Here is a 16,317-nt window from a genome sequence, read left to right on the forward strand (position 1 = left end):
CCCCTTCGGAAGGAGGATAAATCGCAGTGAAGCCCTTGGATGATGTCGTCCCGTGAACTTTTGCATACCCTGGTCGCGGGGTCTGTTGGCTCGGCCGCATATGAGAGGTTGACTCCAGACTCAATAAACTAGAACAAATGAAGTACAATACTTATTAGGGCATTATCTGCAGTATCAACTTTCATGCAACAGATAGAAATAGCCTTCACCTTATCCAATTCTCTCCAAGACCACAATAACATTTTATTCAGCCGCATTGCTGGCGCAAGTCCACGGTTTCGATCCCGAAGCACTCGCAATCGACTCAATGGACACCCAAAGTCCCAAAACACACAGCAGGATACCTACAACCAGGAGGAGCGACGTAAAGAAGAACTGCGTCTTCTGCTTCCAGTTGCTGAACCAGTTGCCGTAGTGCATCCACAACCAAAAGATGCCCGGCAGCCCGAACGAAAACCAGCTTGCGAAGGCCGCAGACACGAGTCCTAGGAGGTTGTTGAACACCGGGATCGACTCCGAAATCACCATGCCAATACCCCAAATACCAAGGGTCACGAGCAGCCACGCGACTGTGGACAGCTTCGTCCGCCTAACAACATGCTTCGTGTTGCCGAAGATACGCGTGAAGATGTACTGCGACGCAACGTGCGCGTAGATCACAGCCGCAATCGCAATCGTCGGAATCGCAACGCCCCAAATCGCCTTCCGGATCGTGGCGCTACCCGCCGCCGACAACGCCGGGGACGGGACATCGGGCCCGGCGTAGACGTAGATGATCACAGCCGAGATCAGGTACAGCGTCGTATCCGTAATCTGCAAAAATGCAAGGGCCTTCGGCCAGTCGTCCGGGTTCTTAAACTCCGCAATGACGCTGAAGAAGATGGAATGACTCGAAAAAGCGCCCGCAATATTCGTCACGGCCAAAAACGCCGGCGAGAACCCGAGCTTGCGGAAGATGTCCACCGACCCGCTCCCAATCGGCTTCTCAATCGCCACGTCCACAACCGTAATCAGCACCGCAACCACAATCGACACGCACGACGCGGCGGACATCCAGCTCGTGTACTTGAGCGTCCGCGGCACGTTGAAGATCCAGAACGCGATCATGCCGACGGCCGCCCACACGACGGTGCACGTCGCGCTGTTGGTCAGCGTGTTCATGCAGATGGTCCAGAGCAGGATGTGCCCGCCCATGAGGAAGACCTGCAGGATCGTCTGCGCCCAGCCGAAGACCTCGCGGAAGACGCCGCCCAGGCCGATGGGCTTGCCGATGAGCTCGACGGCGTCGCCGAAGTGCTGCACGAAGGGGTACTGCTTGCGGAACTCGGCGAGGAGGAGGCCCGAGTAGGTGGCCAGCGCGGAGATGGTGCAGATGAGGATGACGCCCGGGACGAGGCCGACGGTGGCGAGGACGGAGGGGAGGGAGAGGATTCCCAGGGATACGGTCTCTGCTACGAGCACGATGCCTCCTTGTCTGGGGGAGGGTTAGTCGGGGTGTGAGGTTTGAAGGGTTGGGGGGACTGACAGCCAGTGGAGGGTCTTGAAGTTGATCAACTCGCCCTCGTCGTTCTCGCCAACGCCGCCGATGTGGCTCGACGAGGAGAAGGCTGGCGGCTGATCCTGGACTACTTTGGAGCCAGCTGGCGCGTCGGCCTTGGCCTGGCTCTCAGGGTCGACGGGCGCCCTCGTGGCCTCTGTGTCCTTTCCCATGTTGAATTCCCGGGAAAAGAGATCGGTTGAAGCCGAGTGATGTGGACTGGCGAACTTGTATGGCCTCACGATCCTCTCACAGGTTCAAGCTGAGAGTTGTTGTTGGTGGAACCTGTTCGCGTCCGGTGGAGCGGTCCGATGAGATGGCAGGACAAAGAGGGACTCAGGCCGACATGCAGCTTTCGGGGAGCGGCTTGTGGAGCAAATCGGGAAATCAAGCCTGTTGCATACGGGATGATTTAGGTTTGAGGGGCCCCGGATTCTCTGGTCCTTCTGATGTGCGTTTGCGCGGTTCTCGTCGGCACTCGTGGCAGAAGGGCGGAAGGGGGGATAAACATTTTAAGAGGGAAGCACATTCCCATCATCAACCCACACCACACCCATTGACTCACGGCTCTTCCGTCTTCCCACGCCACCCCAAACCTGCCCCCAAAAACCTGGACACATGGGATGACCCCGTTGTCGGAGCCAGACTTTTCTGACACGATGACTGAATTGAAAATTTAACAAGGTGCTACTGCATCTGGAACCTCCGCTACAAAATCAGACGGCGGGCGAAAATTCGGCGTTTTCGTTACGTCTTGCAATCCACTTGGCGGGGCCCGCTCTGGACCCCTTTCCGGGATCCACGGGGCGCGCGCACTATGGGAGAACCGCCACGGGCCCACGGTCAGAAGGCCGATTCGATTTTTCCTCTCTTTCCGAGGTGTGACTGATGTTTCGTGGCATGAGAAAACGCCGGTACCGAACTGCAGATGTTGCTAATTGTTCCCCGATGAGAGGACGGAAGGGAGAGAGTTGCCGGCCGGCACGGCAGACGGACGAGGGTGACTTTGGAAAGGGGGTGCGGCAGCAGCCGCGAGTCATGCCGGTTTGCATACCTTAATCCAACGTCAACCAGATCGATAGCCCCTATGCAGCATGTCTCCCCCGCGTTTCGAAACGCGTGACCCTGTGAAATGTTCAAAGGGCGCGCTTGGCAGGTCTGCGCTATCCAGCAACGGCAGATCGCAAGCCGCGTTCACGTAATGGCTACAACGGGTGGAGTTGATGATCACGGGGGAACTGTTGCATACACGAGTCTTGTGTTGATTTACGTTTGAGGAATGTAAACAGTCCGTCGCTCTCACTCGGATGTTGATTAAAGTGTTTGAAAATGGCTTCAAAGCATGCTTATGCATATGCAGCTAGCCCACTATCTACATTCGTCCGCTTGAGGCACACTACGCCTAACTCTCAATCAACATTAAGGGAAGAACGTGGTATTCATCATGTCAAAAGGGGTGTCACATTGCCGAGGATGCCTAAGTATTACCAGAATATCCCGATTGATAGTCCTTTCGATTTTGACTTTTGGTAACAATTCCCATAGCTGATGTTGTTCCATGTACAAGGTGCAGGGGCCCCTGATATGACCAGTGGTACTTAATTCAGAAGAGAGAAGCCCGAAGCAGCCGGGGTTGGTGAATTCGTATGATCAAGTTGAACTCGATAAATAATTATCCTGTTTAGGCTATGGACTGGGACCGATACCTACTTAACTACTTTACTGCCTAGGTATTTTCTGTCAACTGCATTACCGTAATCTTTTCCGACGTCCAAACATGAAATAAAATTCATGATTCATCAGTAGTTCTGTTCCAAGAGCGGAGTTGTACAGGACCAATTCTTTTTCATACCCAGCAAGCAAACTCCAGAGACTCCGTAAAGTGGGTGTTCTAGACTCGACTTACCATTAACACGATTCCAGCCTTCTGCAAAGCCATTCCGTATGAGACTTGGCATCGGTTAACGAAGCAGCATCCCCTTCAAGACTGAAACAATGTGCTCCAACGAGTCGATTTGTTGCTGCTCGATGAGCATGCAAACGTGATGCTCCCGAATCATTTCCTCGGACCACGTACGGCTTTCAGCTGCGTCAATGTGAACCAAGCCACATATCTGTTGGATGCGAGCGCTGTAGTCCTCGATTACGATGGGATCCAGGTTTCCGAACTCGGAGTAGTTGATGAGTCTGGGCCTTCCAGTCTCCGACGTCAGGCCTTCTATCCACGCCGGACCATTGCTGGCCATGATGCCGCCAACGACATCGAAAAGAATGCCCATGCCATTAGTAACATCACCCACTATAACCTTGGCAGCGTCAGGAAGCCATCTCTGACAGTCTTTCAGGATGGAAATGGCATGCTGCAGTTCCTTTTTCAGGCCATACATAGTCTGCCGGATGCGAGGTCGTTGATAGTCATTGGGAGTTTCGATCTCGTATTTGGGTGCGGGTGCCGCTGTGATACCAGGGAAAACATACATTGGCTTCTTCTGAAATTCGGCGAAATCACTGCCCAGGGTTAGCCAATAAGCTACGACGCGGTGTATGAAATGATAGCTTACGCTTGAATGATGGGGAGAAATTCGTCCATTTGCTTCGCGGCGCTCTCAAGCTCACCAACCAATGTCTCAAGCGAAGGAGCACGCTTTGGACTGCTTGAGCCAGGATTGTTGGACTCGACGATCTTGAATTCAAAACCAATCTCCCACAAAGTGCGGCTCAGTGAAGCGATCCACATCATCAGACTAGCATCCAGCGGGACGTCTCTCGCCGTGGTAGTGGGTTGATTGCACTTTGCTGCATAGCCGGCAAGGATGGGCGTGAGACTGTCAACCTGAGCCAGAAGAGACTTGCAAGCAGGGAGGACCTTCGTCGCATGCTTCAGATGCATTATGCAAAGTGCTGGGCTGGTATATCGTAGCATGCGTGAAAGAGACTGTAGGGCATTGTCGATGACGATGGGATCTGTGGAGGTCTCGTCGAGGTCCAGTGTGTCGCCAAGAGATACTGGTATCGTGTCATGGGTCGATGCACCAAAGGACGCCCCATATTGCGAGAACACCTCTTTCGGCTTTCGCTCTTGTTCAGTAAACCCTTCCAATGACATGGCGCCGATTCTCGGAGCGCCTTTCGCGTCTCTTCTGGGGCCCGACTCCTGGGGATTCAGATTCTTGAGAGGAGTGGAAGTGACTTTGCCCATTGTTGGCTGTTTCCAGCTGCCCAACTCCTGGGTTGCATCATTGTACGGCAGGATAGGATAGGTTGATTCATTGCTGACATCAGATGTCTTTGAGGCATTGGACTGTGGTGTGAAGATATCCTCTGGTCTCTTATGTTCAATGGCACATGTGCTCGATACTGTAGGTCGACTTCGCGGAGCTCGAGCAGAATTAGGGAGAGGAGGACCGCATTCAAGCATGTAAGCACGTCTTGTTTTTTCGTCGGGGAATGCGAAAGAGGAAAGGGTGGCGTTATCTGTAGCCGCGGCTGGTGCTTTCGTGTATCGATAGACGTTTCCTAACGTGGGGGCACGGGGATATTGTGGCCGTTGAGAGTCTTCCCGGGGAGACGATGCGGTAGGTTGTCTTACATCTTGCTGGCTCGGCGGCGGCGGGGCCTTTGGCTTCGATGCGGACGTGGTCTTGATCGTCGCCACCTTGTCGACAGACACGGGGCTGGTTGGTCTAGGAGCAGACTGAGTGCCAATATCCATCTTTGATAGGGCATGTCCTAGATCGGACGTGTTCGCCTCGTTCGCATCGTGGCTTGCAGTGACTTGAGGAGCATGTCGAGTAGGAGACGTCTGACTGCGAGGAGGAGAGTCGACTTTGGATCGAGTCGGGACGGGAGACGCGGCGGGCTTCTCGTCTTCTTCGTCGTCGGAGGATAGCGACTTGACGGAATAGTTGTCGGCAATCTCCTCCCAATCGTCGTCCGAGCCAATCTTGCCGAAGCTCTCGCGCGAAGCCATGATGGCCGTTGGCGCCGAGGATGGTCGCTGGGACGTTGGCCGATGGACGTGAAGATGGAGGGTGATGGTCTGGGGTTGCAGAAGTTACGGTAGGTCGTGAATCGGTGAGGTGGCACCTGGTCGGGCGGGGAAGTCGAGATGGGACGGAAAGATGGAGGGAGTCCCTGCAGCAAGGATGTGGAAGGTAGGAAAAGTGCGTAAGGGCAATTGAATAGGTGGCTCTTTCTGGTCCCTCCAGGTGCCCAAGTCAGCAGCGGTGACGCGGACAGAAGGAGGCGGATTCTGGTCCAGTCCAGTCCTGTCTGCCTGCCTTGACCCGGAGGCGGACGGACGGGACGCAAAGAAGCGCCTCAGGCTGAGTGTCCTTGTCTCACCGGTGAGGCAGGCAGCTGCAGGCTGCCGTGGGTTTTCTTTGGCGGGAGTGGGAGCTATTCAGCTGCTGTTGGCCCTCGCACACCGAAGCTTCGACCAATCAGCAAGCTTGAGTCGGTCAGTGCAGCGACCGGCGCTGTAATCGCCCTTGTCGTGCTGCAGATCCCTACCCCGCAGTGGGCAGCTGTGGTCTGTGCGCTTCCTCGCTTGTCTTATCGGCGACAAGAACCCCTGTTGACTGTGGCGATAAGCCTCGGGCTGCATCTCGAAGATTGGGGAAGGAACCACTCGAGCCAACATGTTCCCGGCTCACTTCCAGGATGCCTGGTCTTTTTTTTGCTACTTCGACCTCATTCTACAATATTGCATTGCAGAAGAACAACTACCTTCCCGTCAATTGTGTCACGTCAACCGAAAGAAGGGCAGCTTTGGCCGAGAAATCCGAACAAGATTATGGCACGCTTTCGCAGGCCGTGATGGCGCTGATGCCGAATTCCGCCATTGAGCTCCCATCATTCCATGAGGACTGCCATGTCGCAGCCCGCCCTTCTAGATATCACATCCCAAGTTTCTGTCCCAAACACAGAAATCCCAAACAAAAGAAACGTCTCAAGCAGAATGGTGAGACTGCTACCCCGAACTCCTCTTGCATAGACTGGCTTATTGACAGTTCTCCTCAGCCAGCGAACATCCATCATCCTGACCAAAGCTCGACGATTCCATTATTCTCCGATAATTCCCAACAAGCTTACACGCTCATGCTGCTGTTCTCGTGCTGCATCTTTCGGAAGTTGCCACCCATCTTCATCAGCTCCAACCCGTTCTTGATGGGCGGCTCGCCACGGAGCAGGAGGCCGATCTCGCTGGGGTGGAACCAGTTCATCCATACCATGACGAGGAACATGAGCGTCGCATCGAAGATGTAAATGTACACCTCCGTCGTCATAAGTTCTCCCTTGTTGCCCTGCAGGTACTCGATCACACGGAAGACGCTTCGCACCCAAATCAGGACACTGGTGACATACAGCGTCAGGAGGTAGTACTTCCACCGGATCTCGGGCTGGTGGGCTTTGGCCGTCGGCACAAGAGCCATGCGACGATGGAAGAGTGCCGCCGTGACGATGAAGAAGCCGAACACGAAGAGCTGGACGAAGAGACCGACGATGATGGTCTTCTCGCCAATCTCCATGAAGTTGTTGCCCTGGCCGGCAGCCGCCATCATTCCACCACCTGTGGCCATCAGCATCTTTTCTCAAGCTGGGGCTTGGATATACATACCGCTGGATTGGAGAAGCAGAGACAGCACGTCGCCAGAGACGAAAGCCTTGGTGAGCCAGCGCCTCTTGATTAGCGCGTGGCTCTCTCCATCCGTCAACATGATGATCCGACCGAGAATCATGTAGATCGAGGCTGCCATCAGGGCCGGAGCAATCAGGAGCAGGACGTTCTGGATAATGTACGGTCCGAGGGTCCAGCAGCCAGGGTCTTCCATCGTGTTCTTCGCGCGGGCAGCATAGCCGATTAACTCGCCTGCAAAATCAGCCTTGTTAGCTCGCCGACCCAACTGGAGATGTCCTCTCCCATTCAACAGCAAGCAAGCTTACAGAAACCGCCAATGACAAACGCAGTCAAGTACCACGTCTTTGTGCGAATCATCTGAAATAGGTGCAGCGCAGTAGTCAAGATAAAGGCCACGCAGAAGAAGATCGCAGCCGCCGTCGAGGGCTCAAATCGGTAGAAGGCCCATTGTGCGTTGACATAGTCGGGATTGCACGCTCGTGCCATTGTGGTGGTTTCGAAATCGGTCTCTTGGCAAAGATTGTCGTCGTATCGATTCGCGCAAGGCAGCCAACGGCAAAGGACGAGGACGAGTATTGTAAGGAATGTCGGTGTTATTCTCTGCGTCGTTTGCTGATGTCGAGAAGTTGTTTGACCGATGAACAAGGAGGAAGCTGGGGATATTTCTATCTCTCAGTGGGCGGTCGTTTGTTATGCTTGCGCCCTCCTGAGGAGGACGCGCCAAGTCTGGTCCATCGAAAGGACTGCATTCGCCCTGTTGTCAGCCAAAGAATTGACATTTTGCTCAGCAAACGGCAGGTCTTGGGGGCCTGCGACTGACAAATTTCTCCAATGAAGTGAGATCCGAGTATCACTGCGCCACAGAGGACCCGCGATCCCGAGTATTTGTATCATTAGAATCGGGACAGATGGAGCCTCCAACCGTACAGCTAGTGTACGAAATACGGAACCAATCACGGCACCCGGAGTACGGCTGGGCAACACTACGGGCGCAAGGGCTGACGAGTTGACCGGGATGCCCATGGTTTTGGACCTTCGGGGACATGACAAGCGTCGGGAGACCCGCTGAACTAAGGAGAGATGCCCCGCAATTGCGAGTATTCGCTTTTGTCTCGTATCGACCCGCTGTTTTCATCTTTGATACTCGCATTCTCCTTGGCTTGACTGCCACCAAGATTCCTCTTATTCGATCCGAACCCGCGGGTTCGTACGCCATCCGCCGTCCTTCTTCTCACCAAGACACACCTCTGGTAGCGGTTTGTCAACTGTCAAGATTAGCTGCGTGGAGAGATCCCGTCCGAAACATCAGACAAACACCCTCCTACTTAAGGTATTGGCCGCCAGCCCCCACCGATCCAATGGCAACTCGACGATCCCATACAAAGAGTCGCAACGGATGCAGGGACTGCAAACGGAGAAAAGTAAAGGTAAGCGACGTCTACCCCTTGGCTCCGGTACCACGGCACGCGATGAACACGCGGCAACGTTATTTCGCGGCGCCCGCCCTGGCGCCACTCTCTTGTTATCGAGCCAATGGAGCATGGTGTCACTGACTGCTCCAGTGCGACGAGGCATACCCGTCCTGCTTCAATTGTTCCAGACATGGCATAGTCTGCAGCCTATCAACTTCTCGCAACTCTCCCAGCGACATCAACCCCCAACGGCCACACGCCCCGTCTTCCGCTGATGGATCAAGCCCCCGTTCTAAATATGGCTTCCTCGACATGGTGGCAGACCGTACCCGTATGATCCCATCAGCACCCACCATTGAAATCTGGGGTCGCGGTTTGGAGCTCATGCATCACTACACACTAGCCACCGCCGACTCACTAGCCGTCCGTCCTGACATGCAGTACGTGTGGCGCGTGAATCTCCCGGAAATCGGGTACGCGTGCCCTTTCGTCATGCACGGCATCCTCACCTTGTCTGCTTTACACAAGGCGTACTTGATACCCCCAGAACGGGAGACGTATCTTGACCTCGCAACGGCACACCAAAATGCTGGCCTTGAGGGGTTCCGGTCCGAGCTGCACAACATCAACGACACCAACTGGCAAACGTTCTTCAGCTTCGCCTCCATTGTAGTCATGTACGTGTCCTCCGTACCCGTGCGCATGGGGAACGAAACGGAAACCATTCCGAATATCTTGGAGTTGTTCCTGTTTGTGAGGGGTATTCGTGCGGTGCTCGAGCCATATCAGGGACGCTTGACCAAAACCAAGTTTGCCGCCTTGGTGCACGGTATCTGGACAATAGACCCCGAGGATGTCAATTACAGGCAAGCGTAGACCCCGACACGAACACCTCCGATACACCAGACCTATTAACATGTAGTCCATAGAAATCCACCAATGCATTTGTCGCCCCTACCCCCCGACATCTTTCAAGCATTTACAGAGCTCGGAACCTTCTTCCAAGAAACCCTCAGCGAAGACTGCCGCGACGAGTATCTCAAGGCCGTAGAGGAGCTCGAAAAGGCCATCTACTTCATGGCACATGCCGGTACCAACGTTGAGGTGGGCATGATTCTCTTCTGGCCCTACGTCATCTCAGAGAACCTCATGGCGGATATTCAGGCGCAGAACCCGTTCAGTATGGTGCTTCTGTCGTACTTTGCGATTCCGCTGTGTGTGTTGGAGCAGAGGTATTGGTTCTTGCAGGGGTGGAGTCGGAGGCTGTTCGAGGTTACGGATACTGTTCTGGCGGAGCATCCTGCGTTGCTGGAGATGGTGAAGTGGCCGAGGAGGCAGGTATTTGAGCTTTACGGGCCGATATGAGACGCACATTATTACCGTAAAATGTCTAAGAAATGACGGCCCAAATTGAGGCGAGGGATTTCGTGGTGCTGTAGCCCATCAGGAATGCTGAGTCGTGAGTATTTACTGGCCTTCAAGTCCTGTCTGGTCGCGCCAGTCTAAAGGCTCCGGAAAAGGTTTCGCCAGCCTCCCAGTACTCCCTCCACCACCACTACAACCTTGACCACATAATAAGCAGACAGTAGTGAAGAGGTACTCAAGACGCATGTGCTATGTCACTCTCGCAATAGTTAAAAACAACAATTAATCTCTTTGAGCCCGATATTTGGGGACAAACATGATGGATTACGCAGGAGACAAACATGACTTATTGATCATGAATCAAGGCTGTGTAGAAACTACCTCTGTGTTTTCTATGGTTGGCGGTGTGCCCTGCTTGTGAACCTAGTGGTCTCGAGCCAGCCAGGGACTCACGCCCGACTAATTAGAGCTTACTCAATACCCTGCTTGCCTGAACGCCAACACACCTTGGAATTTCAACTGATAAATTTTGGATATTGGCACTGGTGGCTCGCCTACACTCTTCTCCAAGCCCGGCGCCGAAAAACACCCCCTGATCCATCTACTCCATCGATCGCACGCTTCAAGCCTTAAACTTCACGGCTCGTCGGCCCCCCAATTTGGAGCTGAAGAAGTTAGCACGCGGTCATCGCATAAGGTCCAGTGCCCCGAGTTACTCACAAGTCCGGGAAGTTCTCTAAAGGCTTGAAGAAAGGTCTGAACGATTCAGGATCCGGGAAGATTAAAGGTCGCTTGTGGCCTTGGGGCATGTTGTTGTTGCTGCAGGAGACCATGTCCGTGGACGGGGGCCAGCGCACGCCGCTGACGGTGCGGTCGGTCGCGTACCAGCAGTCGGCGCCGTCTACGTGGCACTGTGTTTTGGGGTGGGGCGTGTTAGCGATGTGAATGGTCGAGGGAGATGAGATCGGTTTTCTCCCTCGGGAGATACAGACGGCGTAGGGGATGGGGGGGTAGCAGTTTGGGTTTTGTGTGTGGGTTGCTGCTTTTCCTGTCCTGCGAGGGTGACGTACGAGATACTTGCAAGGCAGCGACCAGTTCGTATCCGGCCTCAGGGTGTTTATCATGACGCACATGTTGGTCTGTTTGTCGCATTTCTAGTAGTTGTCAGTCTGAGGTTTCTTTCGCTTTTGGGGGTCGCCCCCCGGTAGTCTTGAATGAAGGGGGAGTCTGGGATCGACTTACGCCGTAGAAGATTGTGCCTTTGACGGGATCGGCGTTTGCGCCGATGGCGAGGAGGCAGGCCCCGATGATCACGGATGAGAGATGCATGTTGGTGGGGGTTGCGAGGACAATATTGGTGGTGAAGAGTATGGAGATGGGAAGAGGCGGCTGCAAGATTCTCTTCCCTTCTAAACTCTTTTATAGACATTTGCTGCCTGTAGGCACATTTCTGTGGCTCCTGGATAACTCTAACCGGGAAAAGTCCTAGGGCTAGGATAACCTAGGCTTCGCAGAGAGACCTCTATGGCTACTTACCTATGAAGGCGCGAGTTGCCTTGCCGGGGAAACTCTCTATCTACAACACCACAACTAATCATAGCCTTCAACATGAAGATGTCTTCCCCGTTCTATGTCTTGAGATAGCGGAATAGATTGAAAGATGTCTCGGTTCAGCGGTATAAGTACGTGATTGAGGCTTGTTGAAACCTTTGAGACATGGAAAACTGTCTGTACTATGAAGCTGTTGCTTCTATCGAGGGTAGAGAGTTGACCGGGCGCTGGTAAAAATGTACCCATTTCTCTGAAACTAAGAGCTCTCTGGTTGGTTACTCACAACATCCACCATAAGCACACGGACCACCGAGAGAAGGTTGAAGAAATTCAAAGTGCTGTCAGAGTTGAGTCCTGAGGGTCGTCAAGGTCAGACAAACTTTTATCGAGTCTGGAGAAGAGCTAAACTGAAGTGTCTGTGACATCATATTTGCCGGGCGCCTTTTGGTGGCTGTCCTGTATGACCAAGGAATCGTAGGGATGCCATCACGGGGCTTTTCGATGTTCTTCGCAACCGTGATTGAAACACACCGGATCGCAACCCTGGACCAACATCAGCCGCTAGCTAGCCCTGCAACCTAAGCGGAACCCTTGCGAACGAAGCCCGGGCAGGTCGCTTCCATCCAGTACTTGATAGGACCGCTTGCATTCTGCATCTTCGCCTATGAATATGCCCCATAATGTTGCAGAAGGCCAACATCATGACCACAACCCCGTCTCTTCCAACATGACTGGGTAAGGGGATCGATTTACATGGGGTCAGATCAATTTGGGATGGACAAGCCGTGATTAGACAGTTGCTGTCCCCGGGAGCGCTAGCAGGGACCGGGTCTCTACTCTTTTTCGACGCCGCACGCTAAGGCGCGGACCCCGGTCGGCTGGCCGGCTGGTCTCGGGAAGTCACCTTCAGTCATCCGTTGTTGCATGACAGCTATTTAGCTCGTCTGTCTCGTCGGCAGCAACGGGTGACTCAGTTTTGGTGCGGTGGGCATTATTCTAGAGTTTCCAGAACGATGGGAAGTTAAGAAATAACACCATGGTAAGCTCTCAAAGCCGTGCGACTCTCTGGAAATATCTGGCAGGCGGCGGACACGGACGAACCAACGTGCAGCTGGAAGCCCCTTCCGACTTCCTAAAAACGGTTACGAGCCCGCTCGTGCAGGTGGAGATGATACCAAGCTGATGAGCTGTTGGCGAACGTTGCATCCCACAACCCGATGGCATGCAGCCAAGCCGCATGCCGGAAGAATTTGCGTCGAGTATTGACGTCCACATATAAGGCGGAATTTTCTCCAGTTCTTCACTGACCGTAACTTCTGTTTGAAAATTGAGTCTTTGGAACAAAGTTATTGCTCCCTCAAGCCTAGCTTCCGTCATGAGGTCTGTTTCTCTAGCCCTTTTGGCCGTCGCGGGCCTCCATTTCCTCAGCGCTGCCGCCGCGCCCGCCAACAACACGAATGTCGAAGCTTGCGCCGATCCTCTCATCAGACACGAATGGCGACAGCTGTCTTTGGAACAGAGGCTGGACTACATCGATTCTATAAAATGTCTGATGGCCCTTCCGTCCGAGGGTAACGACTTGTGGCCCGGGGCGAAGTCCCGATACGACGATTTCCAGGGAATGCACATTTACATGACCAAGCAAGTTCATTTCAACGTGAGTAATGCTCGGGGCAACAAGTTATCAAATCTATGGTTTGGAAGGAAGTAAGCTGATTGAACCACATAATAGGGACCGTTCCTTCCGTAGCTTCACAAACCCTAAGGGAGTCAGTATGGGCCTCGTGGCTAATGAATAGTAGATGGCATCGCTGGATGCTGTATCTCTTCGAGTCAGAGCTGCGCACCAAATGTGATTTAAAAGGCACCCTTCCGTACTGGAATATGGGGTTAGACAACACCGCCGAGGGCTTCGCCAAGTCACCCGTCTTTGATAACATTTACGGTGTCGGAGGAAATGGGCCGTACATTGCAGATGTTACCGATCCGGAGGAGTTCCCCGTTCAGAAACCGATCGAGATCCCGGAGAGATCTGGTGGCGGTTAGTACACCCAGAATTCTCTTGCATGCGCCAGCTAACTTGATGGTTCAGGCTGCGTCCAAGACGGTCCTTTCGCTAATATTACTGTTCCCATGGGCCTCGGTACAATCCTATACTTTTCTTCCGTCAGAGTCATTTCACCAGCGTTGTCATTGCTAACTATCTGACGCAGGTTATTCGGTCGAGTTTACTCCCCACTGCCTCCGCCGTGATTTCAGCCTGCCCATTATCACGAGCGCTCTTAGTGATGAAGTCATCAACCGAACCCTGTCCGCGACCTCATTTGACGAGTTCAACTTGCATGTTCAGGGATACAGTATGCAGGTTAGCGGCATGACACTGCACGCGGGGATGCACTTGGGAATCGGTGGTGCAGTTGGAGATGTAAGTCACCTTCCGTACCTACTTAAGCTGTCAACTGGTTGCCGGTGATTTTCCCGAGCTAATTCGAGATTGTCCGACAGGTTGCTGATATGTATTCGTCGCCTGGCGATCCCGTTTTCTACTTCATTCACGGCGCTCTGGACAAGATCTGGAACGAGTGGCAACGCATGAGTAGGTGACCTTCTGCTTGCTGGACCCCCGTGTCTCATCACCTAACTTTTATTTTTAATTTCCAACACCAATTGAAGACTCCTTGCTGACAGCAGTACTCCCATAGACTGGCCAGCTCGTAAGATGGACATTGGCGGACCTGACATTATATGGGCCTACCCTTTCAACTTCTTCGGAGATGTCGCCTACGAGAACATCACTCTGCAGTACCCGTTGTCTTTCCCGAACTTCAGTGGGAATATGACTGTTGCTGAAGTGATGGACATTCAGGGGGGACCCTTTTGCTATGAGTACAAATGAGGCAAGCGGTCCACTTCTATTCTGAAAATAATCATTGTAGATTTCCATCTGAGATCATCGTGGCAATTCACCTCGAGATTATATCGAAGATGCTTTGCTTCATCATTTAAAAAAGAAAGACCCATTATCCTCGTTGCAACCCCCATTATTGAGAACTTCAGCGCTCACACAAACCTTGAAATCCCTGCGTATGAATGACTTAACCCACACGGTGCATCCAAACAAAGTATCCAAGGGTTGCATACATGTAAGCAACATCAGAAAAATGGTACAGAGGTAAGATTAGGAGGATGCGCTGAAGTCGGTATTTTCACGAGCGCGCTTAAACTCAATGTCTAAGACATGACCCTTGCAGCTGCAGGAGGCCGACAAGGCGTTCCACTAAAGTGAGACAACATCCGCACTGGAATTCCCGGGAGGTAACTTGCAAAACTTTGGCAAGAAATGTATTAAAACACAGATCTGGTTCAATCAAGGAAAATATATCACAGTCTCGGTGTCTGTCCTCCCTTTTCACAATGTCCTACACCTTGGAGGAGCGTCAACGAGTCTACCGGACCTGCCGGGCAATCTTCAGCGGCGATGCTGCTCTCTGTCGCAAGCCGAAGAAAATCAAAGAAACTCTTCTTCAGAATCGCGGCCCTCTTAAACATGTCTTTCAGGAATTTGACGAAGTTAAGCTCGCAGATATAATGAAGCAGTTGCTGGAGAATCGGCTTTTCGAGTCAGACCTCCGAGCCAAAGTCGAGTTTCCTGAGCTTTTCAGGACATCCCCGCAACAGGATGCCCAGCGAGAAGCATCGGAAGCGGATGCGGCAAGATCAGTTGCGGATTGCCTTGGTGAGATCGCGCGCTTCGAAGAGGATGAAGAGATTCCCGAGGCGAATGAGCTTGAATTTCTCACAAGACCGCTGAAGGATGAAGTGAGCATTAAAGGTTGGTCGGAAGCCCTTCGATTCAGCTAGTTCAGCTTTTCTAACACAATGACCCCAGAGACTGCTATAGTACCTACCTCACTCAGATCGTCCATCCCATCGCTGTACCCGTCTTACGTACCGTACGGTGCACAACATGCTATTCTGACTACGGCACAGACGGTTTTAGAAGAGTGTTGCTTTGATTTCGCTAGCAAAACCATTCCGCACGCCCTTAGTGAGAGAGGATGGGATTGCGCATCCGCGGTAGAGTTAACCAAGTGGGCCAGAATCCTCCACAAAGAGCTCTCCCAGGGCTTGTCAGGAGCAATTGTCCAGTCTGCATTGGTTTCGACTCACCAATTACGACATACCGCCGTCCACCGACTACGCACCACTGCTCGCGGTATCAGTCGGCTCTTAGAGTCGGCGGTGGGACTTGCGGAGGCTCTCAATGATGTCGCTCGCGCAGCTCAATTAGAAGAGTTAAAGTCGGAATTGGATAATAAGATCAAAGCCATGGAAATGAGCAAAAACGTCTTGGAAGATCGTGCGGCAGCTGGGTTAGAAGAAATACGCCGCCAAAGAGAGGAGCTCGATCGCCAGGAAAAGCAACTCGTATTTGACATGTTGACTGAGGACCGCGAGTACAAGGACCTGGTTGGGAAGCTTCTAGTGGCGTCAGTCAAGGACATCTTCGAGGACAGAACAGACGACGGAGTGGGCAAGGAGGTTGAGCATGTGAATGGAGAAGTCCATATCAACGGCGCCAAACTTAGCTCAGCGGACGAGAGCGAGGACGATCCGGATCTGTACCTGCAATGAACTTTGACATGATCCTCAACAGAAAGTCGTGCCAAGCTTCGGTAGATTGAACAACATCAGATTGTCTTATGCTCAAGTAGATTCACATACTGAGTCAAGCCTGTCGACAAAGCCAAATGAGATCTGAAGCAGAGCCTCAAGTCCGCAGTAAGAGAACGGCTTCAAGTCCAAGGCTC

The 16,317-nt window shown here is 52.9% G+C and overlaps 7 protein-coding genes across 7 annotated transcripts; 3 read left to right on the forward strand and 4 right to left on the reverse strand.

Annotated features, from left to right (window-relative positions):
* Positions 1-243: 243 nt before the first annotated feature.
* mtr-3 (N amino acid transport system protein) lies at positions 244-1,710 on the reverse strand (the record flags this gene model as incomplete). Its single annotated transcript, XM_032030214.1, has 2 exons — positions 244-1,474; positions 1,526-1,710. 2 exons carry the CDS (start codon positions 1,708-1,710, stop codon positions 244-246), a joined length of 1,416 nt encoding a protein of 471 aa, XP_031890261.1.
* A 1,788-nt stretch (positions 1,711-3,498) lies between these two features.
* Positions 3,499-5,507, reverse strand: CGGC5_v012658 (uncharacterized protein; the record flags this gene model as incomplete). Its single annotated transcript, XM_066152730.1, has 2 exons — positions 3,499-4,045; positions 4,099-5,507. The coding sequence occupies 2 exons, from the start codon at positions 5,505-5,507 to the stop codon at positions 3,499-3,501; spliced, it is 1,956 nt and encodes a 651-aa protein (XP_066007925.1).
* Positions 5,508-6,627: 1,120 nt separating this feature from the next.
* RTM1-1 (Protein RTM1) lies at positions 6,628-7,664 on the reverse strand (the record flags this gene model as incomplete). Its single annotated transcript, XM_032030211.1, has 3 exons — positions 6,628-7,109; positions 7,158-7,409; positions 7,484-7,664. The coding sequence occupies 3 exons, from the start codon at positions 7,662-7,664 to the stop codon at positions 6,628-6,630; spliced, it is 915 nt and encodes a 304-aa protein (XP_031890262.1).
* Positions 7,665-8,536: 872 nt separating this feature from the next.
* Positions 8,537-9,955, forward strand: CGGC5_v012660 (Sterol uptake control protein 2; the record flags this gene model as incomplete). Its single annotated transcript, XM_066152731.1, has 3 exons — positions 8,537-8,605; positions 8,741-9,267; positions 9,520-9,955. 3 exons carry the CDS (start codon positions 8,537-8,539, stop codon positions 9,953-9,955), a joined length of 1,032 nt encoding a protein of 343 aa, XP_066008060.1.
* Positions 9,956-10,577: 622 nt separating this feature from the next.
* CGGC5_v012661 (uncharacterized protein) lies at positions 10,578-11,284 on the reverse strand (the record flags this gene model as incomplete). Its single annotated transcript, XM_032030209.1, has 4 exons — positions 10,578-10,620; positions 10,676-10,866; positions 11,026-11,109; positions 11,198-11,284. 4 exons carry the CDS (start codon positions 11,282-11,284, stop codon positions 10,578-10,580), a joined length of 405 nt encoding a protein of 134 aa, XP_031890264.1.
* A 1,597-nt stretch (positions 11,285-12,881) lies between these two features.
* ivoB-1 (N-acetyl-6-hydroxytryptophan oxidase ivoB) lies at positions 12,882-14,402 on the forward strand (the record flags this gene model as incomplete). The annotated part of the gene is made up of 7 exons (XM_032030208.1): positions 12,882-13,163; positions 13,239-13,252; positions 13,309-13,547; positions 13,599-13,649; positions 13,720-13,931; positions 14,012-14,102; positions 14,209-14,402. 7 exons carry the CDS (start codon positions 12,882-12,884, stop codon positions 14,400-14,402), a joined length of 1,083 nt encoding a protein of 360 aa, XP_031890268.1.
* Positions 14,403-14,920: 518 nt separating this feature from the next.
* Positions 14,921-16,141, forward strand: CGGC5_v012663 (uncharacterized protein; the record flags this gene model as incomplete). Its single annotated transcript, XM_032030207.1, has 2 exons — positions 14,921-15,338; positions 15,396-16,141. The coding sequence occupies 2 exons, from the start codon at positions 14,921-14,923 to the stop codon at positions 16,139-16,141; spliced, it is 1,164 nt and encodes a 387-aa protein (XP_031890267.1).
* Between the last annotated feature and the right edge of the window lie 176 nt (positions 16,142-16,317).

Source organism: Colletotrichum fructicola (assembly GCF_000319635.2).
Source record: "Colletotrichum fructicola Nara gc5 chromosome Unknown KSG_Nara_v1_contig07, whole genome shotgun sequence".
NCBI classification, from domain to species: Eukaryota; Fungi; Ascomycota; class Sordariomycetes; order Glomerellales; family Glomerellaceae; genus Colletotrichum; species Colletotrichum fructicola.